Raw genomic sequence first — 27,143 nt, 5'->3', positions numbered from 1 at the left:
CACAACTCAGGGTTGGATGTTTGTGGCCTCCGCCTCCTTTACTCCTTCTGGCCTTCTGACCAACAGCGCCGGTAAACGTCTATCAACTAATGAACTTCTATTCTGTTATATTCTTATCTAGTTTGCAGATCTTCAGTGGCCTAGACTGGAATGATTCAGTAAGTTATAGTAAGTCTGTCTCTGATTCAGGCAGGGTATCCTACGGGCAGGGAGATAATGGGGTCGATCAGCCCGTCCTTGCCCTGGCTGTCCAAGAGACTCACGCCCGCACCGTGTGGCCGGATGTAACAGGCTCTTCAGACCCCCTGCTGGCTAGGAAGACAGCCCCGGCATCCATCAACGCCCTGCACTACAGCAGCAAGAACTTGCCCCTCCTCTACTTCCCTCGCCTGGCCAGCAGTGTGCACAGAACCCTGACCAGGCTCCAACTGACAGGTGTGTTTGTAGTCCAGAGCCGTCCTGATGTCTCACAACCATCACTCAAACATTACAAATAGAAAAACAAACATATTACTACTAATAATGATAATTTATTTAACTGTTATAGCGCTATACCTTACATAAAGAATCTCAAAGCGTTGTAAAGCAACAACAACAACAAAAACAAGCAATTTAAAAAACAACAACATCATTAATCATCATGAGTAGATGGAAGGTCAAGAGACTGAAGGTTTACTCAGTAAATACTGATTGATACATTTGTTTTAATCTTTTTGGGCTCTCTCTATATATATATATAAATATATATATATATAACATACACAACACAAACAGTAGTCAAAAGTATTTCACAAAAAACATGATTTTCTTCCAACACTCTCAGCTCTGCCCCTGGTAATGGAGAGGGAAGCAGACCCTTGTATTTAACCAGGTTCTCTACCACCCTGTGTGCTACTGTTAAAGGTAACTCAGAAACAAGTACACACTTGAGGTCAACAATGTCAGAGTTATGGCATAATGCTTTACTCTAGTCTAGATCCCAAGTAGTAGTACAGTAGTTGGAAGTTTCAAAATGTCTTACTGTGGATCTGACTCTTCCCTTCCCATCTCATAGTGGACGTGTTCTTGATAGTGTCCCCAGCGGTGGCGCCATGCTGCTACAGCCGGGTTCTGTCTGTGTGTGAGGGCAGAGGGTTCAGTCTGAGGGGGGTCCAGAGGCTGCAGCTCCACACCAAACAAACCCAGGCACTGGGACTCACCAGACAGCAGGTCCCCACCCCACCTCCAACACACTGTCTCCAGATCAGTCACACCACACTGAATTGACAGCAAAGTTCCTGAGAGGAGCTGGCGAGATCAATGTTGACTATGCCCTTAAAAGTTTGTCTTTCTCTTTGACAAGGTGTCAGTGTTCTGCAGTCCGCCCACTGTTACTGTGGATGAGAAGAAGGTTGAGCTGTCTTCCCACTGCCTGGTCTTACTTCTGAGGAGAGAGAGTGGCCTGCGTCACTGTGCCAGCCTGCCTGCAGGTATAGCACTTAACCTATAATACCTAATATCTCTGCTTCTATCACCTCAAAAGTACACTGAGTGTACAAAACATTAGGAACACCTTCCTAGTATTGAGTTGCACGCCCTTTCGCCCTCAGAACAGCCTCAGTTCGTTGGGGCATAGACTACAAGGTGTTGAAAGCGTTCCACAGGGATGCTGGCCGATGTTATGCCAATGCTTCCCACAGTTGTGTCAAGTTGGCTGGACGTCCTTTGGGTGGTGGACCATTGATACACATGGGAAACGGTGTTCATAATGATTTGTCCACTCAGTGTCTATCCTCTCCTCTACAAGTATGCCCATCTATTTGTGATTATTCCATGTTTAGGTGTTCCTAATCTTTTGTCCACTCAGTGTATAAAGAACATGTCTTCCCATTTGATGCTGATAGGCACTTTAGAGGCATTTGAGCTTGTGACATCAATGTTCAGTCTATTGACACTGATTCCTCTTTTTGTCAGCCCTTGTGAAAGAGTTGGAGACACAGAGGTTGTTGGGATGTATCCACATCAGATTGTCAGATGAGGGAAAGCTGGACCCGAGCAGCTGCTTTCACATGTTGCCCTACAGAGAGAGCCTGCTCCATAGCTTTGGTAAGGGAAGAGTTAACACAGTCTGTCAATGATGACCCCCTCCCTGGCTTCCTGGTCTAATTGAGTTTATGTTCATGCTTGGTTCTCAGGTGGGCGTATGTGGGCCGTACCCAACCCCTGCAATGTGGTGCTGTCCAATCACAGGTGTCCATCCAACCCAGAGCTGGAGCAAGTGGTGGTGCTTACGCTGGCTGGAAGGGACATCAGTCAGGGCCTGAGCCTGCTAACACAGGCTCTGGACAGGGGACACAACAGATACTTTACCCCACATTAACCATTCCCACAACACAGCCCATGTAATTAAATATATTTCAAATGCATAATATTATTCATAATTCCAATATTGTACTTGCAATTCAGCTGTAGCACTGAAATCCTCACCTACCTAACCTTGCTCTGCATTTCTCTCCTTTCTACCTTGTTTCTCCATCAGGCGATGTCGTGGAGGATGGATTCGAGCTGCTGGCCCTGAAGTGGCTGCCCACATTGTCTCGGCAGCAGGCGCGGGAGGTGAGCCCCTATGAGGTAGGTGACTGGCTGTGGCAGAGCAGCATGGTGGGCCTGGCTTCCTCCCCTGCCCTGGTGTGTGCTCTGAGGAGGGTGGACGCCTTCGCCACATTACGGCGGCTCCTGCCATGGGACTACCCCGGGAACCTGAACATACTGTTGTCTCCCACTCCTGAACTGGCCTTCAGACAAGCATCCCTCTTCTTCTCCCTGGGAGACATGATCCCTGGTAAAAACTAGTCAGTGCAAGCTAGGTACTATTTCACTACTACCCTATATCTGGGGCAATCATGTCAAGGCTAGCTGGATCTATGTGGATTTTCTCTCATCTTCTCTCACCACCTCACATTAATGTAGCTGGTATGTGTCACCTGGTCATCAGCACATTCAAACGACTCTCTCACCCACCTCCCTTCTGACTTGTGTTTAATGTTCCTTACAGGTTCCCAGCGTGAGTCATTGTTAAACTGCATGGTGCAGGGTGAGTTTAGAAATGGGTTTATTTGGATGAACTTTGACCTTTTAAATAACATGATGTAATGTAGGACGTTTTATTGAACATTGGTTACTTGCAAAGTCGATTACTTCAACAATGGTTACAAAAATGTACAAAAGTTGAAAATATTTAAGCACCTTATTTGCCACTCTTGTCTGTTTCCATCAGGTTCCCAGCCGCTGGTCACACTGTTCCTGTTCAAGCCTGGAGTGTGGAGCCATGGGGAAAATCCTCAGCAAAGTCCAGCGGAGTGGCTTCACTGTGGTGGGCCTGCATGTGCTGGTTCTGGACAATACCACAGCTGTGTCACTGGCATCTGCTGCAGAGAATCAGGCAACTCACTTATTTCTACCTACCTAAACCAGGCCAGTGGACAGATTGTTATATTGTTTTTAATGCATTGGCTCAGCTCAGTTTTCCTCTTGTGTTTTCCTCTAGGACTCCTCTGCTGTAGAAGCCCATGTCCAGTCCTTGAGCTTTGGGCCTTCCCTGGCTTTGTGCCTGCAGAGGGAGAATGCTGTGAAGAGGCTACTGGACGTGCTGGGACCTGAGGACCCTGCCCAGGCCCGCGCTCAGGACCAATTCCTCTGGAGGGCCTGTTACAGCTCAGACCATCTACACAGCGGCATCTATGGTCAGTCAGTGCCCCTCGACCCCGCACGATACTGGGCCACCTTCCAGGCCTTGCCAGACAACATAGATCAATCAGTTACAGAGTGGCTGAGACTGGCTTTGGAACAAGGCTTTAATGTTTATGTAATGTAATGTTAGTAGCTCATCATGAATGATATAATACTATGTTGTAGGATCGAGGAGCTATCAGAGAGCTGTTCAGGATGTGAAGAGGCTGTTCCCTCAGGGCCTATGCTGCACAGAGACCAACACCATGAGACAGGAGCAAGTACATCACAGTGCTACAATAGACATGATTTACTATTCCTAGATGTATAGCCGTCTCATATGCCCTGTGTTAAATAAGGAACACATTTTGTGTCTGTTGTCACTCACTGTTCTGTATCACAGATACCCAGTGTACACTCAGACCATTTGGCTTGTCTGGCCAAATGGTCAGACAAGCCATCTTTATCACACCTTATGGCTTCTGGACTGAATGGAGGTGAGGTCTAGTTTTGAATGTTTTAGCCTAGCTGAATCTTTGTTGTTGAATCGCTTATTTACTAGTTTTATGTGGATACAAAACGGGTCCCTTAATCATTTACTTTTTATTGGGACGTTGCCTATGATTGGTCTGGGGCAACAGTTTAGTTGATGTGGTATCAACAGCAATTGAACTTTGTAAACGTGGCCGTTTGTGTGTGGGTGGCAGCAGGGCCCTCGATCCGCAGTGCTCTCTGCCAAACCACCTGCCTGCTGCTGCCCTCCAGTGTACTGGGCCCAGCCCCCATCCACCTGGACCTGCTTGAGCAGCTGCTGAGGACAGGCTGCACCTGGTGGCCGGGAGGATGAGTGCCCTGGACGAGAACCAGAGATGTCACATAGCTGAGACACTGATGCTACCCTCTGAGGGATGGGAAGGTGAGGAGTGGGTATCTGCTATGTCGAAGGAGTTTGATAGTTGCGCAATAGCAGCATGCAGTGGTCACTCACTGTAACACTCTGCCTGTGGCATTGACTAGCTCCTCTCTCCTCTCTAGGGCCTGAGGGCCCTTGTCTTATCGTTGCTCTACAGAAAGATAACACTGTGACCTGCTTTGACTCCATGCTTGAAAGGTAAGGAAATAGGCTACTCAAACATGTACCGGTTAGTGTTTTGCATTTATTCTTCTTTGCATCATAATGGAATGCATAGATTAATATGCTATGGTTTATTTATTTTGCACTATAGTATACCAATCAGCATTCAGGGCTGGAATCACCCAGTTTATAAAAATAAATATATGATCTGTAAATACACTGCTCAAAAAAATAAAGGGAACACTAAAATAACACATCCTAGATCTGAATGAATGAAATATTCTTATTAAATACTTTTTTCTTTACATAGTTGAATGTGCTGACAACAAAATCACACAAAAATTATCAATGGAAATCAAATTTATCAACCCATGGAGGTCTGGATTTGGAGTCACACTCAAAATTAAAGTGGAAAACCACACTACAGACTGATCCAACTTTGATGTATGTCCTTAAAACAAGTCAAAATTAGGCTCAGTAGTGTGTGTGGCCTCCACGTGCCTGTATGACCTCCCTACAACGCCTGGGCATGCTCCTGATGAGGTGGCGGATGGTCTCCTGAGGGATCTCCTCCCAGACCTGGACTAAAGCATCCGCCAACTCCTGGACAGTCTGTGGTGCAACGTGGCGTTGGTGGATGGAGCGAGACATGATGTCCCAGATGTGCTCAATTGGATTCAGGTCTGGGGAACGGGCGGGCCATTCCATAGCATCAATGCCTTCCTCTTGCAGGAACTGCTGACACACTCCAGCCACATGAGGTCTAGCATTGTCTAGCATTAGAAGGAACCCAGGGCCAACCGCACCAGCATATGGTCTCACAAGGGGTCTGAGGATCTCATCTCGGTACCTAATGGCAGTCAGGCTACCTCTGGCGAGCACATGGAGGGCTGTGCGGCCCCCCAAAGAAATGCCACCCCACACCATGACTGACCCACCACCAAACCGGTCATAGTGGAGGATGTTGCAGGCAGCAGAACGTTCTCCACAGCGTCTCCAGACTCTGTCACATCTGTCACATGTGCTCAGTGTGAACCTGCTTTCATCTGTGAAGAGCACAGGGCGCCAGTGGTGAATTTGCCAATCTTGGTGTTCTCTGGCAAATGCCAAACATTCTGCACGGGGTTGGGCTGTAAGCCCAACCCCCACCTGTGGACGTCAGGCCCTCATACCACCCTCATGGAATCTGTTTCTGAGGTCATTTTGCAGGGCTCTGGCAGTGCTCCTCCTGCTCCTCCTTGCACAAAGGCGGAGGTAGCGGTCCTGCTGCTGGGTTGTTGCCCTCCTACGGCCTCCTCCACGTCTCCTGATGTACTCGCCTGTCTCCTGGTAGCGCCTCCATGCTCTGGACACTACGCTGACAGACACAGCAAACCTTCTTGCCACAGCTCGCATTGATGTCCCATCCTGGATGAGCTGCACTACCTGAGCCACTTGTGTGGGTTGTAGACTCCGTCTCATGCTACCACTAGAGTGAAAGCACCGTCAGCATTCAAAAGTGACCAAAACATCAGCCAGGAAGCATAGGAACTGAGAAGTGGTCTGTGGTCCCCACCTGCAGAACCACTCCTTTATTGGGGGTGTCTTGCTAATTGCCTATAATTTCCACCGGTTGTCTATTTCATTTGCACAACAGCATGTGAAATGTATTGTCAGTGTTGCTTCCTAAGTGGACAGTGTGATTAACTTGGAGTTACATTGTGTTGTTTAAGTGTTCCCTTTATTTTTTTGAGCAGTGTATTTATAGAGGTCTAACCTTGCCAAAGTGGGGAAAATGCTAATTTATCCCAGCACTGAAAAAAAGTAAGCTTGTTCTAACTGCGGAAACATTGTGTTGTAGTACCAAATAATGGCAAATTGGACCCTTATGTTTAGTTAACAGGATCAAGTGACCTTGATAAAAACAGATTGTGGTGAATGTCTATGAAGAAAGCACCATTGATAACAAGCACCTCTGAGAACATCTCATCTGTTTTGGCTCTAGCCATTGCAGCTGCTATGCTATCTATTTGATGTACTGTCTCCTGATAGTCATCATGCCATTGTACCACAGTAATCTGAGTGAACCTTAATTCTATAGTGCATTACCAAGAGGGTATTCTGTGCCAATCTTTGATTATAATCCATTTGATACATTCCAATACCGTATAAAGAAATGTATTTAATTTATTTAATTGGTTGTAGTAAGAAACCTTATGTTAACCCCCCCAAAAGAAAAAGGCTATTTTCATATGAAGAAAATAAATGCTGGTTCATGTTTCAGTTATTGCAAGATTATACTTGTCATGGGGCATTAATCGTTGGAGTTTAGTGAACTAGAAGTACATACCTTTATTACTACCTTGGTTTTAAATCCATGAAACAAATACTCAACACATTTAAGATCAAAAAAAAATTTAATTCCCAAGATACAAATTGTGAATTCTGTAAACCATTGCATAATGTTGCAGTACAATTGAACAAGTTAATGATACTCAACAAGCAAAAGATTCAATACCTTCTACTTAATTTTTAGTAAAAAGCCTAATCAGGCCATTCTTTGATTCCATAAAGAGGATGAACTTTAACACAGGGGAACTCCCATTGATCATTTCTATGGGGTAGTTGAATACTAATTCAATATACAATGTCCTATTTGTCCATACTTTGTAACAAAATAAGGGACATGTTTCTCATTCGTAATACAAATGTCTACTTCCATCGACATCAGCGTAAATACATCTATGAACTACAGTTCACAATTAAAAACCTTTTATCCTACAGTCGTAACTGAAACCCTGAGAAAATAAAATGTATTCCCCCCTCCCCTTAATCATTACACTGATAAATACAGAGACCGGAAAACTGCATGTGTCGTACATTTATTTCATTGTATAGCAATTCACAAAACTAGATGCTACATCATAGCTAACGGATGAACTGCTCTCCATTTTATTCCAGTGACCTATTAAATATCTCATTTAGAACGGTACATTCAATATTTCAGGGTTTCTATGTTAAATTAACATTTTGAAGTTAACTATTGGGAACAATTAAATGTTTTTACAAAAGTTCTGCTGCAATATGCATTTTTTTTTTTCATACTAAAATTGGAACAGCTTCATACATTTATGTACGTACAAGATTGCATAAAATCTTCAGGTTCCATGATCACAATATTTAATAAAACAAGGAAACAAACACTTCACAAGAATGCAAAATAGATTATGCTAATCCACTGCAGAGCATTGTTACATCTCAATTACATTTACAAAACAATGAGTCCTACTTGGTGCTTTTCTTTAACAGTAATTGGTCTGTTTTTCTTGTGCCAATAAAAGATGAGTACAGAAAGAATCATATTTATTGGTGGTAGGTATAGTGGCATGTTATGAGTGATATGGCAAATACAGACTGAGATGAAGAAGCAGTATTCATCATTCTAAGGTTGCCCTAAGCCTCCCTTATGAAACATGCAGTCTTGTTCAAAACGGCCCTTCTCTGAACACTTATGAATGCAAGCTCTTTACACAGAATTCTTAACTTTTCAGAGCGACAAAGCAAATTTTACCATTCGAGAATCATTAAGTGATAATATCGAAAAAGCTAATCTGAGTGGTATCCACCACAGATTTTAATTGGGGAGATTATGGTACATATAATTATCTAAAGGCACTAGAATTTGGATTATTTTTCAGTTTTACTGTAATATAACAATTTACCCTCATTAAGAGCAATACTCTTCAAATGCCAGGTAAAATATGACATTAACATCAAAAGGCACAGATTTCTAACATTTAAAAAAACGAAATTGGTCCATAGTAAAAGAACATTAGTTTAATATAGCCATAACATTTAATGATTTAGAGCCATATTTATAAAATATGAGCTTACATTTTTCCTTATTCAGTGTAAAAGGAAGATGTATACTTAGTATGCCACATTGAAGAGGGCTTAAGGACCAAGAACAAATGAGTGATAAGAGTTGCTCCTTAAACTTACTCACATCTGTATCTGCCATTGATGCTGGTTTAAATAAATCAAGTTGTCATTTCACCCGTCAATGACTCACTCATATCTAACCAATAAACAAATGATACACTATCGCCATCTTTCCAATGACTGCAGTAAATTGTGAATTAAAACAAAAGAAAAACACCAGTCAAATGAAAACAAAAGCACATTACAGTCAAAGTATAATCTATACTCCTGACAGCATACAAGTAGTGCACAACCATCAATATTTAAAACTGATTAAGAGATTTTAGCTGTAAAGTGAAAAGACAAACATACTTCAAAATAGTACTCACAGTGGCACCTTAATTGGGGAGGACGGGCTCGTGGTAACGGCTGGAGCGGAATCGGTGGAATGGTATCAAATACCATTCCATTCACTCCGTTCCAGACAATATTATGAGCCGTCCTCCCCTCAGCAGCCTCCACTGGTACTCATCTATATGGCCACTTAAGAAGATTAACATGTCACTAACTTCTGAAATTCCTTCACTGTAGACAACTGCCAATTAGAATGATGTGTATGCTGCTGACCACAGTCATTTGTTTTACAAAAAAGGACAGTGATGCCATTAGTTTCTGTAAATGCACACCAAATCTACATTAGGTATTAGGTTAACAATTTGCTTAGATTACTAAAATGAAAAATTATTTTTTTTTAATTAAAAGGAAACATAATAGCAATAAAGGTCTTTGGTTAAACTACAAATGGGCTTCAAGTCCATTACTATTGTCAGCAAAAGCAGTTGGCATAGTTCTTTCTGTCATTGAACCATTGAAGAGAATGTTATACTAATTGTACATTTCAATACATATTTTAAAAGTAACTACAAGAACAAACTACCACACCACTTTGGTTCATTTGAGTCAAGTCCACATTAACTTAGTTGGCATCACAGGAAAAATACAAAAAACCTGTGATATTAAAAATTGGGGAGAGCATTTACTGTAGCCCAGTAGCTTTATTAGGATTCTCCAACCAATTTAAGAATCAAGACATTCTATAGCAGTACATTGATTGGCCTGTAATAATGTTTTGAGGATTCACAAAAGTACTCGAACTTGTGACTGACTAAAACAAAAATCAAAACATTTTAATCTAATGAGTCTTTGTTTAAGTGGTACTTTACTTGAACTATAGCATTATAGAAGTTATAAACTTGGTATACCAAATGTTAGACGCCATAACACGTCTCTGAATGTTAGGTAACAAGAGTCATTGTTATGACGCCATTTTGATATATATATATATATATATATATATATATATATATATATATATATATATATATCTCTCTCTCTATCTCTATCTACACACACACACACAGTGGGGAGAACAAGTATTTGATACACTGACGATTTTGCAGGTTTTCCTTTTTTTTAATCATAGGTACACTTCAACTGTGAGAGACAGAATCTAAAACGAAAATCACATTGTATTGCATGGCATAAGTATTTGATCACCTACCAACCAGTAAGAATTCCGGCTCTCACAGACCTGTTAGTTTTTCTTTAAGAGGCCCTCCTGTGTTCCACTCATTAACTGCACCTGTTTGAACTCGTTACCTGTATAAAAAGACACCTGTCCACACACTCAAACCTCTCCACAATGGCCAAGACCAGAGAACTGTGTAAGGACATCAGGGATAAAAAAAATTGTAGACCTGCACAAGGCTGGGATGGGCTACAGGACAATAGGCAAGCAGCTTGGTGAGAAGGCAACAACTGTTGGAGCAATTATTCGAAAATGGAAGAAGTTCAAGATAACGGTCTATCACCCTCTCCATGCAAGATCTCACCTCGTGGGGCATCAATGATCATGAGGAAGGTGAGGGATCAGCCCAGAACTACACGGCAGGACCTGGTCAATGACCTGAAGAGAGCTAGGACCACAGTCTCAAAGAAAACCACTAGTAACACACTACGCCGTCATGGATTAAAATCCTGCAGCGCACGCAAGGTCCCCCTGCTCAAGCCAGCGCATGTCCAGGCCCGTCGCAAGTTTGCCAATGACCATCTGGATGATCCAGAGGAGGAATGGGAGAAGGTCATGTGGTCTGATGAGACAAAAATAGAGCTTTTTGGTCTAAACTCCACTCGCCGTGTTTGTAGGTAGAAGAAGGATGAGTACAACCCCAAGGACACCATCCCAACCATGAAGCATGGAGGTGGAAACATCATTCTTTGGGGATGCTTTTCTGCAAAGGGGACAGGACAACTGCACCGTATTGAGGGGAGGATGGATGGGGCCATGTATCGTGAGATCTTGGCCAACAACCTCCTTCCCCCAGTAAGAACATTGAAGATGGGTCGTGGCTGGGTCTTCCAGCATGACAACGACCCGAAACACACAGCCAGGGCAACTAAGGAGTGGCCCCGTAAGAAGCATCTCAAGGTCCTGGAGTGGCCTAGCCAGTCTCCAGACCTGAACTCAATAGAACATCTTTGGAGGGAGCTGAAAGTCCGTATTGCCCAGCGACAGCCCCGAAACCTGAAGGATCTGGAGAAGGTCTGTATGGAGAAGTGGGCCAAAATCCCTGCTGCAGTGTGTGCAAACCTGGTCAAGAACTACAGGAAACGTGTGATCTCTGTAATTGCAAACAAGTTTCTGTACCAAATAATAAGTTCTGCTTTTCTGATGTATCAAATACTTGTCATGCAATAAAATGCTAATTAATTACTTAATCATACAATGTGATTTTCTGTATTTTTGTTTTAGATTCTGTCTCTCACAGTCGAAGTGTACCTATGATAAAAATTACAGACCTCTACATGCTTTGTAAGTGGGAAAACCAGCAAAATCGGCAGTATATCAAATACTTGTTCTCCCCACTGTCTGTGTGTGTGTATGTAAGTAAAATGTATTACTGCTTGAATGTATTGTGTGAGAAATTAGGCTACTGATGTCTGAACTGTGTATGCACAATAACATTCAAGAATCTAAATGCATTACAACTATATGTATACACCTTTCTCTCAGCAGCAACAAAGCTTGCAAAAGTGAAGTGATCGACTCTACAGTATGCTTGACTGACAATACAAATATATCTGGCAGTGATCTAGATTTGTAGCTGGTTAACGTATGACGATTATAAGACATGCAATAAAATTGTTTCACCTGCCATTTTAACTTGATAAACATGAGGGATCACAATACCTTTTTTATTTTAGGAGAAACACAAGTTTTGTTTTTCTCTGAATTACCATCCATGTAAATGTAAACAATTGTATTCCTCAATTTTTCAAACTAAGTTACAAATCGTGTACCTGGGAATATATAAGGTTCTTTCTACTGAACATACTAATTGCTGCAAATATTAAAAGGACCAAGATATAGAGTGAGGGAAAATACATTTTGAACACAGTAGAAGGTCATTTCAATTAGATTAACCTAGCTAAGCACATTACACTGTCATATTTGAAAACACAATTTACAGGTTCAACACCAATGATGCATCTTACATTTTAGACTGGTGTTTGTTGTATAGCGGAGCCTGTTTTTATCTGGTTTACAAACAAGACCAGAGTTGTTTCCTTGCTTGCATACTCCCAAACACTAAATCAAAAATGGTAATTTGAAATTATACTGAAGCCGCATCAAAAAGCACCATTGCCTGTGTAGACAAGGAAAATATATTGTTTTATGTTTTGTATGCGTGAAGTCAGGACACAGGCACTGACAAGATGTATATCTTCATACAACTATAATCTGAGGAAATACTTTGACATAGGATTGGGCAATACACATGATGCAAAGTAACAAAATTAAGTAGATATATGTGCAGAGGCTTTGACTACCTGCGTCTGCTTTTACAACAATCCTCTAAGAATCGATGGTCATGGTTATCATCTAAGGCAAGGCACTTGAGACTAGAGTAGAAGCCAAGTATCAGATATGTTCTAGACATGTTTGAGAGCTAGTAGGAATCCTATCAAATTCACCATGTCAGACTTATGTACATCAAGACATGCTCCTCTAACAACTACATAATGAACAATTCAGTAATCACTAAAAGACACAGTAATTGATTTCCTAACTGCTTTAGCATAAATGTGCCTTACTGATATTACAGCTGCTGGTTATGCCTAAAATGCATTCAAAAGTGTGTACTTTTTTGATGGAAAGGTATAAATTAAAGAATGAAAAGTAGAAACTATTGTTTAGCACTTTTCTATGAAAACTAACAAGATATATAGAACTATACCATGATTTAACAATAGGAAACATGAAATATTATAGTATGTTTCACAGTACACACAAAAGCTTGATACATTAGCATATTAAGAAAAAAATATAGAAATCTAACAAAAACAGCTCAAAGCTAATTTCTAAAATACCCTTTAACAAATTCCCAGGTCAACAAAGTGCTTTACAAGAAATCAATCTTCACAAAGATGGTTGCAATACTAATAATAATGTTTGACTGATGTGTTTCAGTGATAAAGTCAAATTAGGCCCACTTGAACAATGGATGCCCAAACTTTTTGGAAAATGTAAGTGATCAATACAAAATAACATATTACATTTAAGTACTTGATTTATCAAACACCATTTATGTAGTTCAAATTAAACTACTATATGAAATAGTGAAACAAAATGCTATTTATAAAATGTAAGCATGTATTAGTAGTTCTTCAAAGGGCAAACTCCTTAAGTAGTACCTTGAATAATTGTACATCACCACTTCAATATTTTTGTCTTACAGTATGGACATTCTGATTTACTAGGTGCACAGTTCTTACAAAGTACATAATGTTGGCAAGGCTGCAGGACTATGCAACGATCATGCGTTTGGCAAACTATACATTTCTTTGACTGAAGCTGATATAATACCTGTGTTGGGAAGAGAAGAGGTATCAGAAACTACTCGCAGCATAATAACTCAATACAATGATTCCTAGCAAGACCTTTAAAAAAAAAAAATAATAAATTATATATATATTTTTTTTTTTTTAATGCTTCACTAGGCTAAAGTCTGCCATAATGTATATCCTGATCACTATAAATAAGAATGTGCTTAGTATCTGGCCCGTCTTACCCCGTCTATAAGGTCTAGATCAGTGCGCAGCTGGCTCTGGATGGAGTGGAGCTTTGGTAGAGGGAGCTGGTCCAGGTCTCCATAGCTTCTAAGCAGGGGTGTGCCAGGGGAGCGACACAGCACGTCAAAGTCCCCCTGGAGCTCCTTCAGCTTGCGCTCTGTGTCCTCTCGCGTCTGCTCTGCCAGCTGCCGCTCCGCCTCGGCTGACTTTGCTTGTTCTTTTGCATCATGGGAGTCTTTCTGCCAGGCCTCGCATGCCTGGAACAGACAGACATTTCAAATATATAATTGGTTTAACAAGGGTCGGGATGTATTACTTACAGAGACAGTGCCTTTAGTTCATGTCATAGTTCTTGCATGGGACTAGTGACTGACCTGCTTGACCTGGTGCCACGCGTCTTCCCATTGCTTGATCTTCCTCTTGGCCTCGTCCAGCTCCCTGAAGAGCCGGTTCAGATCAGCGCTGCTGCTCACAGTGGTGGAGCCCAGGCTGCTGAACACTGGTGATGGGCTGGGAGAGAAGTTGCCACTCACAAAGTCCCATATGCTGCTAGCTCCCCCATTCAAACCTATAAGGTGGGATCAGGACAATTGTTTCATGTCAAAGCACAAAAACTAAAAAATGTGTTGCATTTATAAAATTATTGATGATGCCTCATAAGTAAAAGATTAATGCTCACTCTTGCATGTTTGTCAAGATTGCTAGTAAATATTATATTGTTAACTTACCCAGAGAGTTCTGAGAGGAGGTAGGTGTTCCCAGAAGGCCATGCTCAGGTTTGGTTAGCAGGCCCTGAGGTTGAGTCTGCTGTGGAGCCATTCCTGACAACAGGCACTGGGACAGGGACTGGGAGAGAGAGCTCAGAGGGGAGGCAGAGAGCGATGAGTTGGAATTCAATGAAGAAGACCGTGCAAGGGAGCCAGGAATGTTGACCGGAGCGGATCCTCCCAACATCCTTTGACCTAGAGGGCAACGGGAAGCATAAATCAACTTCGCAATTTAAAAATGCAGAACACACTTAAGTCAATTGTGTTCAATGTTTCAAAAAAGGTTTGCTTACTTAAACCAAGACTGTTGTTTTCTTGCTCCTCAAACTCTTTATCAAGAGAGGCAACATTGATGTCACAAAAATTCAGGTCAAGTGCAGAACCTGAAAGAAAAGGCAAGTAGCTTTTTTTATTAGGAAAATAAGTATTCCCTGTATAAAGAGGTACATTCACCCCTCAAACAAGTTTGTACAATACAAGTACACTTACCTATAACTGACTCCACAGTATTGCTCCCAGGATAGAATGGGGTTGCTTTTGCATTCATTGTTGATAAGGTGGTGGGTGAGGAACTATCTGATCCAATACTAGAGGCCAGGCTAGATTCTATACTGGAGGTTATGCTGGATGCCAGAGGGTTCATCCCAGAGAATACACTATTGTGTGTCTGTAAAAGAGGCGTAAATAGCAAGGCTGTTTCATTAATAGTGTCATTTTGAGCAATCCTTAGCTTTACTACATTGGTGCTCGGTTAAGAAGACAAGCCACAGACACCGTGCCTGGTCATATGCTTTAGATGGGAGATCATGAATAGGCCTTTTTATCAAGTCGATTGGACGGATCCCAATGACTTTGAAATTATAACAGCAAAACCCCTTTGCCTCCACAGGAATACCTTTAAATAGAAAATGTTCTACATATCACTAACAGTGTTTCCCCTATGTTTATTTTCAGCATAGGTGGCAAAATTGCAGTTTTAAATCTAAGTTCCTGCAATTCTACACATTTTGCCATGGCTTATGCTATCAGTGACTCAAACATGAACATATCAATGGGGGTCCCATGCCATTTTTTGAATTTTATACTCTCCCTGACTGTATAGTTTTTATTTTTGGTCTTATTTAAAAAATATATATAGCTCCATTATCTTTCTACATGCTTTATATCTGGTTTTGTCATTTAAGTTTACACTTAAAATGAAAATGATTCTCCATAAATCATATTTTTTGGACTGGCAATAAATTAATATAGGGGAAACACGGTCACTAGCCTCTAGAAATACAAAGGCAGCAACAAATGCTTAAGTTATTCACCTGCTTGTCTAGGTCCATCATCTTTTGATCGATATGTCCCTTATAGTTCTTTATCTGAAAACAGACAGCACATTCACATGACCCAACACTTAAACCCAGCAATTGGCTGGGTCTTAGAAAGCCAACACCTTCCTTAAAAGTGAAGAAAATTCAATTAATAAATCAGTCATCTGCAGCCCTATCAAAAGAGAGAAAATGTCTAATGTAATCACCACAACCCATTAAGACAGTCTAAAACTAAATAAGCAGACATTTGTTTTATAACTAATATATAACATGAATACAAGTCACATATCCAAACAATGTCTAATCTAGGTTCATAAAATGTTAAGCACAACATGGAATTTGACCTGGAATGGGTAAACTATTATTTGTTTTTGCCTTGGTTGTTAATTTCAGTATTCACTAAGTCATCACAAATTTATAAAAAATGACAACATAAAAAAAGTGACTGACAAATAATTGAATATAGAAATAAATCAAAAGAATGGAAACTATGACCAAAGTGTGTATAGCAGTGGGTCAGGCCCTACACTAAGCGGAGTACAGGGGTCTTCCCATAAGGACGGGGAAAGAGAGAGAGCAGTCTTATTGTAGTACCTGATCCTCGCGTTCAAAGCCCGGCGCTTTGGGATAGTTAGACGTCAGAGATGACACACTTGACGTGGTGGACTCTGAACATAAGCTACCATTAGTTAAGCATTTGGACCTGCCGATGGGTCCGATTGGGGACAATGAACTGTTGCTTCCTGAGCTTGGCGTTACAGTCGGACTATTAGAATATGAAACCTGAGGGAGAGAAGTACACATGATCTTAATAGGGTTTTAGAGCCAGCCAAACAAGCCCAGCTTTCTTAACGAGGCCAGAGAGCAGATGATAACTGAAGATGTTTAGATGGAATATTGGCTTCAGAGAGAGAAAATTTCACTGAATTGTTAAAGTTTGGTTTCTGTTGAATCCTATATTAATTAAAATTACGCTGTATATTTCTTGGTGCACTAGTACTACCAGAAACAAAATGATGTTACAGACTAGTGAAATACAAGGCAAGTACAGAAAACAGAAGAACGGAAACATAAAATGACAAGAATATACAAAACAAAGGTGTAACAAATAAGGAAAGTTAACAGCTTAAATGTCTTTTCAGGGTCTAATCTATAGACGGCATGTTTTTCATTCAAACTGTGATGCCTTTGTAAAAGACAGTGGAGAGAAGAGAGGGAGTAGTAATCAGATCACATACATTCCCCACTTGGCCGTTGTTGATGCTGCTGATGGTGTGTGCACTGCTGCCCCACTCGCTGACCGGACACTCTGAATACTGCTGAGAGCCCAGCTTGGCCTGGGAGCCCGACTGCATCGCTGTTAGCAACGAGTTCATGGTCTCTTCCGTGGAGGGAATTCCTGAAAAAATACACAATCACAGACAGGTTTTAAGTTTGAGAAGTTGCCAACAAGCAAGACAGCGTTGACTTATTTTGAGGAGCTTCACTTACTTTCTACATGCGCAAACGCACAGAACGGCCCTCTAGGACAATAACCAGTTTGCCTCATGTCATTGCATTTGGTGGATTTGTAGATCTGAAGTGAGAAAGACAGGTTCTCTGCTCATAACTGTGTGTCATTTTCCCAAAACAAGGTTTGACAGATTCCCCATTGCAAGAGACAAAATGTGCTAAGCATTTATAAAAGTGTCAAATGTCCCACTTACCTCTGGGTGGAACTGCTGTTCAGTGCGTGAGTGACAGTATTGACAGCTGTCTCCACTGTCACACTTCGATGGCTCGCCCCACTCATCCCCATGTTTCACATTGGGACACGGAGTTGACCTGACACATAATTCAAGGGGTTAACTACATATTACAGAATTATTACACAGTTGTCAAAGGCATTCTCTTTGTTGTTACAGTCCTAATCTCCTACCTGTATTTGAACTTGCGTGGATTTCGTCTTCTGTCTCTACTATTGTGGTAGTGAGGGCAGGCATAGCCCTGTCTGCATAGTCGTGGAGGCTTGGTGCACTGCTCTGTTTTGTAGTTCGCTAAAACAAAATTGGTGTCTGGAAGGAAAGCACACAATGAGTATGTTGCATGTAAACAATAAACGATTATTGTGGATAGTCAGATTAATATAATCTCTTGATTTAAAACATTTACATGCTTTTCAAGAACAAGTTCCCTAATAATCCTGTTTACATGGACATCTGAAATCAGGCTACCTGACGGGACTTTGATGAATGCAGAAAAAAAAAATATTAAAAAAAAATATCAAAATAAATGCTCTACCAGCAAAAACATTTCGATTCTTAGTCCAGACAAAGTTTGTATGTGAAAACTATATTTAATATGCATACTCAAAAGGAGGAAGCTTGTGCACACCTCTGAACTCTGATTAAAGCATTTACATGTCCTAATAATGAGAACGAGTGCACCGAAATCCAGGTGTTTTAATCGGCGTATGCTTACTACCATTATGATCTTACACCAATTAGGATCAGCAGAGTAAGGTGTTAATATGACTAATGCCATACTCTGCCATAATCAGTTTAATATTGAATATGAATATTTATTCATGTGCATATAAACATACTCAGTGTAAGACATTCTGTTATTGACCTAATGCCAAAATATAACACAACAGGTCAAGGAAATCCAATCAATAGAAAAATAATGTGGCACTGGGTGACACCGCCACCAGAATCAATGGGTCTGCTGCTCACCTTGCCACCGGGGGTCCTCTGTAAGAGTCTTCTCTATCATGGCTTGGCTGGCCAGTACGCCAGGCTGTAGATCAGGGATACCCTCTCCAGATCCCAACTGGCCATTCTGGAGGGCTTCCTGTGCCTGGATCTCTCTGTGCACATGAAGAAGATCAGTGAGAGAGCTACTACACAAAACAAACAAAAAAAGAGAAAGAGACAAATGTAGAATATTTAGGCAATGCCTTGCTCTTAGACTTGTTCTGCTCAACAGTTGCTAGGCAACGCTTGAGCGTGCCTTTGATACCACATTTACTGTTGTTTTTGTTTAATTATTTCAAGCTCCCATTCAAAATCAAATCAAATGTATTTATATAGCCCTTCGTACATCAGCTGATATCTCAAAGTGCTGTACAGAAACCCAGCCTAAAACCCCAAACAGCAAGCAATGCAGGTGTAGAAGCACGGTGATGTCATTCATGGGACGTTGGACAGGGTATTGCTATTTTCCAGTGACGGGTATTTAAAATGTGAACACATGATTCATAGTAAAATAGCAAATGTATGTTATTGTTACGGTTAAGTCCATTGCTTGCATTATACAGATTGGCCTACTTTTTGTATCCATCTAAGATGTGGGGGGATATTACTTCAAATATACCACTGAATCTTTCATCCCTTTAAAGAAATAACAATAACACTTTAATTTAACACTTTAATTGTTTGCACAGTAAATGGTACTCAACAAAACCAACATCAACCCTGGCAATAAGTACACTATGACTGATGTCTATGAAGATAAAATTGTAGTTTCATCTGCTCTTAGCCCAGCCAATTTGAGAGGCATCAGGGAGACTAATTGAGCTAAGAAAATAGATGAACACGCTTCATTCTCCCACTGCCATGTATGGGCATGTACTGGAGTGGATACAGACTATTATCACTTCAGCGGAGACAGCTAGACGTACCATGTTGAATCAAAGTAACACTAACAATGGTAGAGAAGGGGTTGACAGCTTCAAAAATATAGTCTACGGGTAAATTTAAGGATTTCATTAAAACTATGATGTACGAATGGAATCAGTTGGTACATTTTGTCAGTGCATGGTCAGACCTTGCATGATTTATCGTTGTGTACTCAGCCAACTGGCTTAACAAGCCTATTCACATGTTTGTTGATGGTATGACACTGTGAGAACAGAGTGGTTACTAAAGGCATGATAGATCACCTGATATCATAGACAGGGGGGCGGAGATCATGTGGGCCATGGGCAAAGGCGCAGTGTAGGCCGTTCTTCACGCAGTGCCCGCGGGCATCAGTTTCATGGATACAGGTACCAGTCTTGTAATAACGAAGATGGTACTTGCGCTCTGTGTCACCAGTGGTCCGGTGCAAGTAAGGACAGCTAGACAGGAAAGGAAGCGATGATTAGACAAATGCAGACTTCCTCATTAAAATGATCAGGATTTGATGTGACAGAGATACAAGCTGCATAAAATCGGTCTCTATCCTATGTTTCTAGAATTCTATGCTGTGCTTTTCCTAAGAAGTCATTCCACAGATTTTAATTGAAAGGAAACAGACCGAGGCTAAAGGAATGAGTTACAGAGCATAATGAGATATCGCTCTTCCTCCCTGTATTAGTGGCAACCGTTCTTCTTGGTGCTTAATATGCACATCAGACAAACAAAAATGTAGCCAATGCCCACAGTGGGAGTCAGAGGAATGCAACGCCTTTTATAGATACAGCGCTCTCACAGGCTTTGATGTATGGTGAGGAATTGAACAGAAATAATACATCGCTATGAATGTGCTCAAATTCACATTGAAAACAAATAATTTCCTCAAAAACAGCAAAAAGCTTTACTCCTTAGCAGTAACCATGGCAACAGATGTGATGTCACGAGAAGAGAGCAACCACTGGTAGAATGAGGAATAGAGAGTGCAAGTGCTCGCTCTCAGGCAGAGTTTAAATATTGTATAGAACTTTCAATATAACAGCAGGTTGAATTGAGGAACATCGTTTACTTTCTGCTGTGAAATTCCAAATACACTGATATAGGAAACTGGAACTCAACCTCTCAATGATAAACCACTATAAAGTATTCAGTATGCTACACATTTGCCACAAATACTTTCAACATCACAGCTAGTCTCTACCTCTAGATATCACTAAACTGTGGATCTGACCAACACACTTTAACCAGACCGGTGCCATTGATGATTGTCATTGAACTAGTGAGTGAGACGTCTTGAGTTACTCAATTTCTTTATGGTGCTCTGACACAAATAGGCCCAAATTATAGAAGTGGCTTGAGTATCATGTTTCAGAGCTGTTCTTCTTAATGTTGAACAGCATCTTTCTCAAGATATAATCTAGAACATCAATCCTTTCTTATTAAATAGGCTAGGTTGTTAGCTGTATAGCTTGCTTCCTTTCAGTGAACCTTTAATTCTGTTAATTTTGTAGGGAGACTTGTAAAATCCATAACCAACACATTGGGTGGCCGGTAGCCTAGTGGTTAGAGCATTGGACTAGTAAGTGAAAGGTTGCAAGAACGAATCCCTGAGCTGACAAGGTAAAAATCGGTCGTTCTGACCCTGAACAAGGCAGTTAACCCACTGTTCCTAGGCCGTCATTGAAAATTAGAATTTGACTTGCCTAGTTAAATAAAAGATCAAAGAAAAATATTAACATTTTAACTGATAGAGCTGTCAGTAAGTATACTAACAAGTACATCTGCTCCAGTAGGCCAAGCATAAGAATTTTGTAAGCATTTTGTAATATTACTCAGGACAGGTTAGTAGGGCTGGGAAATGCCTGGGACTTCACAATTCTATTTCAATACTTAAGTGCTGATACAATAAGGATTGCGATTGGCTCCCTATTGAAAAAGAAGATAGCTTGTTCTCCATGAAGGAAAATACTGGAGATTTGGTGTAGGTACCAGGAACTATAGCATAAATAATATATTGTGAATAGGATGTATCGTCAAAAATAATATCCTGATATGTAAGTTCCCCCTTCACTACAGGGTAGCATTCTTTTTTGTGTGTTTTTTTCTACAATAACCCTGTGACTTTGTTACACCTGGTAACTGAATACTGTAGCTTTTATTTTAGTTAGATGCAGATGAACTGCTAATTTATTAATTTAATTCATCCTTCCTTTGGTGTCTATCCGCACCACCACAAGCCTTCTCATATGTAATCTCAAGTGACAAACTGTATCCGCCCAACCTGACACGCTATATCATGTCACAAATATTTTAGGCTATTACCATTGGTTTATGCTATCATTATCATGATTTGTAAAGACACAATATGTAGGCTCATAAGGCCTATTCTTTGTTACTTTCATTTTCAGTAGATTGATGTCACACCAGTAATGAAAACTACAGTTCTAAGAATGAGCTGCATACCCCAAACATTCAAAATATGTTCCTCTGATTTTGTTTTAAAAAATAAAGTGAAATTAGCTGATGCTTTGAGGGTTGGGCCTGAAAATGCTGCAGTAGCCATTAAATAATAGAGCAAGAATATATAAAGACTTACATACTCCATCTCTACCCCTCAGTATATCTCTATTAATTACCATAAAAGAGTAGTTATGTTTAGGCTGAGCTGATACTTGAATTGTACTTGCATGAAACCACACGGAAAAGTATCAATTCATGCTTCTTAGGATTCAATGAACATAATGATAAAGTGCAAGTGGTAAAAACCAGACACATCCATGTATAAGTACTTTTAACAACATTTAAGGATACAAATACAAAGCAGAAACTCGTTCAAAGCGATCTCATTTTCAACGGACTCATGAACAATAAACATTGCTTGTTCGACCAATGGGAGAAGGCTATGTGCAAAGGCGGTTCAATCATGAGCAAGAAAACAGGGGGTGTGTTCATCGTTTCCTCGCAAACTGGAGGAAGAAGCTCAACCCCACTCTGCAGCTCAAAACAGACGTGTCCAGCGAGAATTACAAAAAAACATCCATGAAATGACAATGAGTGTGGTTGAATCATTCAATTGGTTCCGCATTATTGAGAACGTCTGTCGTCCCACTTCGGGGCCATAGGAGGCCATGCGGGTCGACATTAGCTCGAACAATAGACAAGTCAACAACACCATGTGCAAGCTAGGTCATCACCAAGCTCGTAGTGCGAGCTGAATTCTGTGCAACGAGGATCATTCACTTCAGGAATTCGCATGAATCTGACTTCCTACTGAAACAATGCAGCATTCATAAAATATTAGCAACACCGTTATAAGTGCTCACTAAACTGGCAACCTGCACAAATTGAGTTAATTCTCAACCGGAATGAACAACAGCCACAACATTGATAAGCATGATACAGTAACAACAATCTAACCAGACAATAATAATTCACAGAAGAAAAAAAATTGAAGCTTCACACTTACTCCTCTCCATCTGGGCAAATGCCCGTAGTCTCGTCATATTTTGTGCAATAAACGTCAGGGCTGTAGTTAAAAGTTCCATCTCTTCTTCTAATCGGTCGTCGTCGCCTCTGGTTGAGGAAATGCCAATGAAAACATGTAAAGGGTCTATGTTGTGTGCACTTGTGCTGCAAGAAGAGGGGGCACTGTTCGGTCCTAAACTCCTTCAAATATCTGCAAAATGGAAAGACAAAGGCGTTGTTAATGAAAGACACCACCTGACATCGTGTAAAAAAGTATCAGAGTCCAAAGCTCAAGGGGAATATCACATCTAACTTTGATATAAATATTACAGCTTCGCTATTTTAAATGTAAAGAAAAAAAATATCTATGCTAAAGGAGATAAACGTTTACACCATCTACAACGAATATTTGATTGACACTAACTAGCGATGTAGCTGAATTTTACAATCACTCGAACTGATAAAACTACTTGGTAGTGATAGCTAGTAGCTATCTACCTTGACCATTCACATACAATCCACGCAAGATTTTCGACGTTGCCTTCTATCAAACAACCAGACGTACGTCAAAACATATGCGTAGACAGACAGCAAATAAGGCCGAGGTAGAAAGAGGAAAAGGATAACACTGCTGGCTGGCAAACCATTCAACTTCGCTAACGTTACCCAGTCCACGCTAGCACGTTGACTGGCTAGCTAACGTTAACCACCAACCAAGTTCCTGCGAATTCCGCTTTTTAATGTTACGCCTCTTTTTTATGTGGAACATTTTCACGGTCACACAATACAATTATACACACGTACTTGTTAAAATTCAGTTACTGTATCAATTTGAATACGTATCTAGTAAGTTAGCGCTAGGCTAACTGCGTGCATTGGGAAGAATTTACAAAAGGAAAAGCACCATGTTTTACTGCACTACGAGTGAAGAAATATCAAGCAGTCCAACTATAAAACAATATTCTGTACATAAAAGAAGCACGATATTTTAAGGAATACGTCTTTGTCCATTTAACGTTTGCTTTACTTACGTATAGTGGGTTGGTTTCTCGGTTTGAGGAGAAGCGTTCGCCGCCGTTTTCGAAACCGACGGCATTTTCAGTCAAAACAATGAAACGCGCCTGCGCGAACTGTTCCGTTTCGTTCCATTTACTTACGGAGTGAGATTTGTTTCTTTATTCTGTAAATGTGTCTACCACGATCCGTGCGTATATTCAACATAACTCACAAATAAAACTTTAGTCCAGAAATATGTATATACATTTCACAAATTAAACCATGATCTGTGAAACTATAAATATTTCACAAATATTAACCATAAATCAAGAAATAAATATGATCTGTAAATATATTCAACATAGCTCACAAATAAAACTACAATTTGAACAAATGTACAAAGATTTGTGCGCAAATATTCAGAAATCCCTAACATTTACAACTGTGGAAAGTGTATTTGCGCATTCAAAAAGTGCATGTGGATCTGTAAAAATAGCAATAGTACAAAGTTACATAACAAGCAAAGCGCACTGTGCACATCCTCGAATCACATACGTCCTCGAATCACATCAAAAAATATGCTTACCAAAATCATCATCAGCAACACCATCACATTACCATCATCATCCCCATGTTATGATGACCAAGGACATTGATACCAGTTCCTGTTCACAGACTTACTTGCCTGCCTGCAAAGGGCAATGGCCATTAGGGGTAAAGGAGTGTTTGTACAGGTTGGTCTTGACAGCTGATTCAAATAATCAATTGCTAGGACAAAACCTCAAAAAGTCCACCTCTTTGGGTCCCCAGGACCGTTTTTGGGAAACGCTGCTGTGGGTCCTTGGGCGAGTCAGCTGTCAGATCAAACAACTAAGGAAAGGTTTGAAATAAATGGGAGATTGACTAGTGGGGAGTTGCAGTAGGGTCAGTAGCTGGTCAAGCGTTATTGTCAGGTTAATAATTCGCATTGATGTGCCATCCTGGATGATCTGCACTACCTGAGCCACTTGTGTGGGTCAGTAGCTGGTCAAGCGTTATTGTCAGGTTAATAATTTTTACAACTTTGCCTTTTATTGAACAGGCAAAATTGCCCAGCCACTCAACGATACAACACAATACAGAGATGTATTGACAGTACTCAGACACAGAATGCATGTATTGACTAGGAAACAACATTAATACATTTATCTAAGGATGCACAACAAATGACTTGGCTAGCTTGCAAGCCTAAACGGAGCAGAAAACAGTAGCTGGCTTTCTAACATTTCTAATCAGATAATGTTACTATTTCTCAAAACCTCCACACCAGTCGGGAAAGAGTGATTTGTCCTGCCAAAGCATCAATTGCCCTGTTAAGTCCCTGAAAGACAACAGATTGACAAAGATGATTTGCAACATTTCAATTTAGCTTGCTAGCCAGATCACCAACTCAGATTTTTTTTACTGAGTAGTTCTTCATAATTGACACATTCCTGAATTAACAATTAACTATTAAGCAGTGTTGTAAAAATACTTTAAAGTACTATTAAAGTAGTGTTTTGGGGTTTCTGTACTTGACAAGTTTTACTTCACTACATTCCTAAAGAAAATAATGTACTTTTTACGCCATACATTTTCCCTGACACCCAAAAGTACTCGTTACATTTTGAATGCTTAGCAACAGAAAATTGGTCCAATTCACACACTTACCAAGAGAACATCCCTGGTCATCTCTACTGCCTCTGATCTGATGGACTCACTAAACACAAATGTTTCATTTGTAAATTATGTCTGAGTGTTGGAGTATACCTCTGGCTTTCCGTAAATACAATTTTAAAAATGGTGCCGTTTATTAATAGAAGGAATTTGAAATTATTTTTACTTTCGATACATATGTATATTTTAGCAATTACATTTACTTTTGATACTTAAGTATATTTCAAAACAAATACTTTAGACTTTTACTCAAGTAGTGTTTTACTGGATGACTTTTACTTGACTCATTTTCTATTAAGGTATCTTTACTTTTAATCAAGTATGACAATTGGGTGCTTTTTCAACCACCGCTAACGTTAGTAAATTTAATTTAGGTGGTTTGTCTGAACAGGTGACGAGATCGCCTGCTAGCTGTCGATACACACACTCGGCATTGCATGCACCCAATGGTCTAATGTAATATTCATACGAAAGTCCTTTGTTGAACATTTTAACATCATTTGTTGAATAAATAAACGTTATACTCACATTTCATGAAGCTGTTCTTTCTTCTAGCTAAGAACAAGAAGTGCACAGTCGTGATGTAAATTCATCATTGCTCGTCACGTGACAAAGATTATCCAATGAATAGAGATAGCCGACTCATCTGAAGCTACATTTGTGGATTGCAGTACATGGACAGGTGAGGGAGAACATCTCAACATTCTGTAAACACAGAATACAGATCCACAAGCACTTTTTGAATGTGCAAATGTACATTCCACATATTTAAATGTTAGGGATTTCTGAACATTTGCTCACAAATCGTTCTACATTTGTTCAAATTGTAGTTTTATGTGTGATCTATGTTGAATTACACTGCTCAAAAAAAATAAAGGGAACACTTAAACAACACAATGTAACTCCAAGTCAATCACACTTCTGTGAAATCAAACTGTCCACTTAGGAAGCAACACTGATTGACAATACATTTCACATGCTGTTGTGCAAATGTAACTCCAAATCAATCACACTTCTGTGAAATCAAACTGTCCACTTAGGAAGCAACACATATTGACAATACATTTCACATGCTGTTGTGCAAATGTAACTCCAAGTCAATCACACTTCTGTGAAATCAAACCGTCCACTTAGGAAGACAACAGGTGGAAATTATAGGCAATTAGCAAGACACCCTCAATAAAGGAGTGGTTCTGCAGGTGGTGACTACAGACCACTTCTCAGTTCCTATGCTTCCTGGCTGATGTTTTGGTCACTTTTGAATGCTGGTGGTGCTTTCACTCTAGTGGTAGCATGAGACGGAGTCTACAACCCACACAAGTGGCTCAGGTAGTGCAGATCATCCAGGATGGCACATCAATGCGAGCTGTGGCAAGAAGGTTTGCTGTGTCTATCAGCGTAGTGTCCAGAGCATGGAGGCGCTACCAGGAGA

The 27,143-nt window shown here is 40.5% G+C and overlaps 1 protein-coding gene and 1 long non-coding RNA gene across 5 annotated transcripts; one reads left to right on the top strand and one right to left on the bottom strand.

Annotated features, from left to right (window-relative positions):
- The first annotated feature begins 3,256 nt into the window (after positions 1 to 3,256).
- LOC110538280 (uncharacterized) lies at positions 3,257 to 6,342 on the top strand. Its single transcript, XR_005035304.2, has 3 exons — positions 3,257 to 3,722; positions 3,895 to 4,624; positions 4,744 to 6,342. It is a non-coding gene; the product is annotated as an uncharacterized LOC110538280 (long non-coding RNA).
- An 818-nt stretch (positions 6,343 to 7,160) lies between these two features.
- On the bottom strand, positions 7,161 to 24,177 carry LOC110538279 (putative E3 ubiquitin-protein ligase UNKL). 4 transcript variants are annotated; one of them, XM_021624996.3, is made up of 16 exons: positions 24,052 to 24,177; positions 23,022 to 23,231; positions 19,825 to 20,001; positions 18,617 to 18,750; positions 17,821 to 17,956; positions 17,609 to 17,726; positions 17,394 to 17,478; positions 17,141 to 17,301; positions 16,497 to 16,685; positions 15,897 to 15,950; positions 15,073 to 15,250; positions 14,877 to 14,966; positions 14,545 to 14,778; positions 14,191 to 14,384; positions 13,816 to 14,073; positions 7,161 to 13,610 (listed from the first exon to the last, which is right to left on the bottom strand). In XM_021624996.3, exons 1-16 carry the CDS (start codon positions 24,114 to 24,116, stop codon positions 13,455 to 13,457), a joined length of 2,439 nt encoding a protein of 812 aa, XP_021480671.3. In that variant the 5' UTR covers positions 24,117 to 24,177; the 3' UTR covers positions 7,161 to 13,454. The 4 variants fall into 4 exon arrangements, with proteins under 4 accessions (XP_021480671.3, XP_021480669.3, XP_021480672.3 ...); XM_021624994.3 differs by having other exon boundaries at positions 18,617 to 18,783; positions 24,052 to 24,170; XM_021624997.3 differs by lacking the exon at positions 16,497 to 16,685 and having other exon boundaries at positions 18,617 to 18,783; positions 24,052 to 24,170.
- Positions 24,178 to 27,143: the final 2,966 nt, after the last annotated feature.

Source organism: Oncorhynchus mykiss, chromosome 12 (assembly GCF_057628025.1).
Source record: "Oncorhynchus mykiss isolate SJ-2025 chromosome 12, ASM5762802v1, whole genome shotgun sequence".
NCBI lineage: Eukaryota > Metazoa > Chordata > Actinopteri > Salmoniformes > Salmonidae > Oncorhynchus > Oncorhynchus mykiss.
The sequence above is the reverse complement of the archived record's forward strand: the minus strand, read 5'-3'. Positions and strand labels throughout refer to the sequence as shown.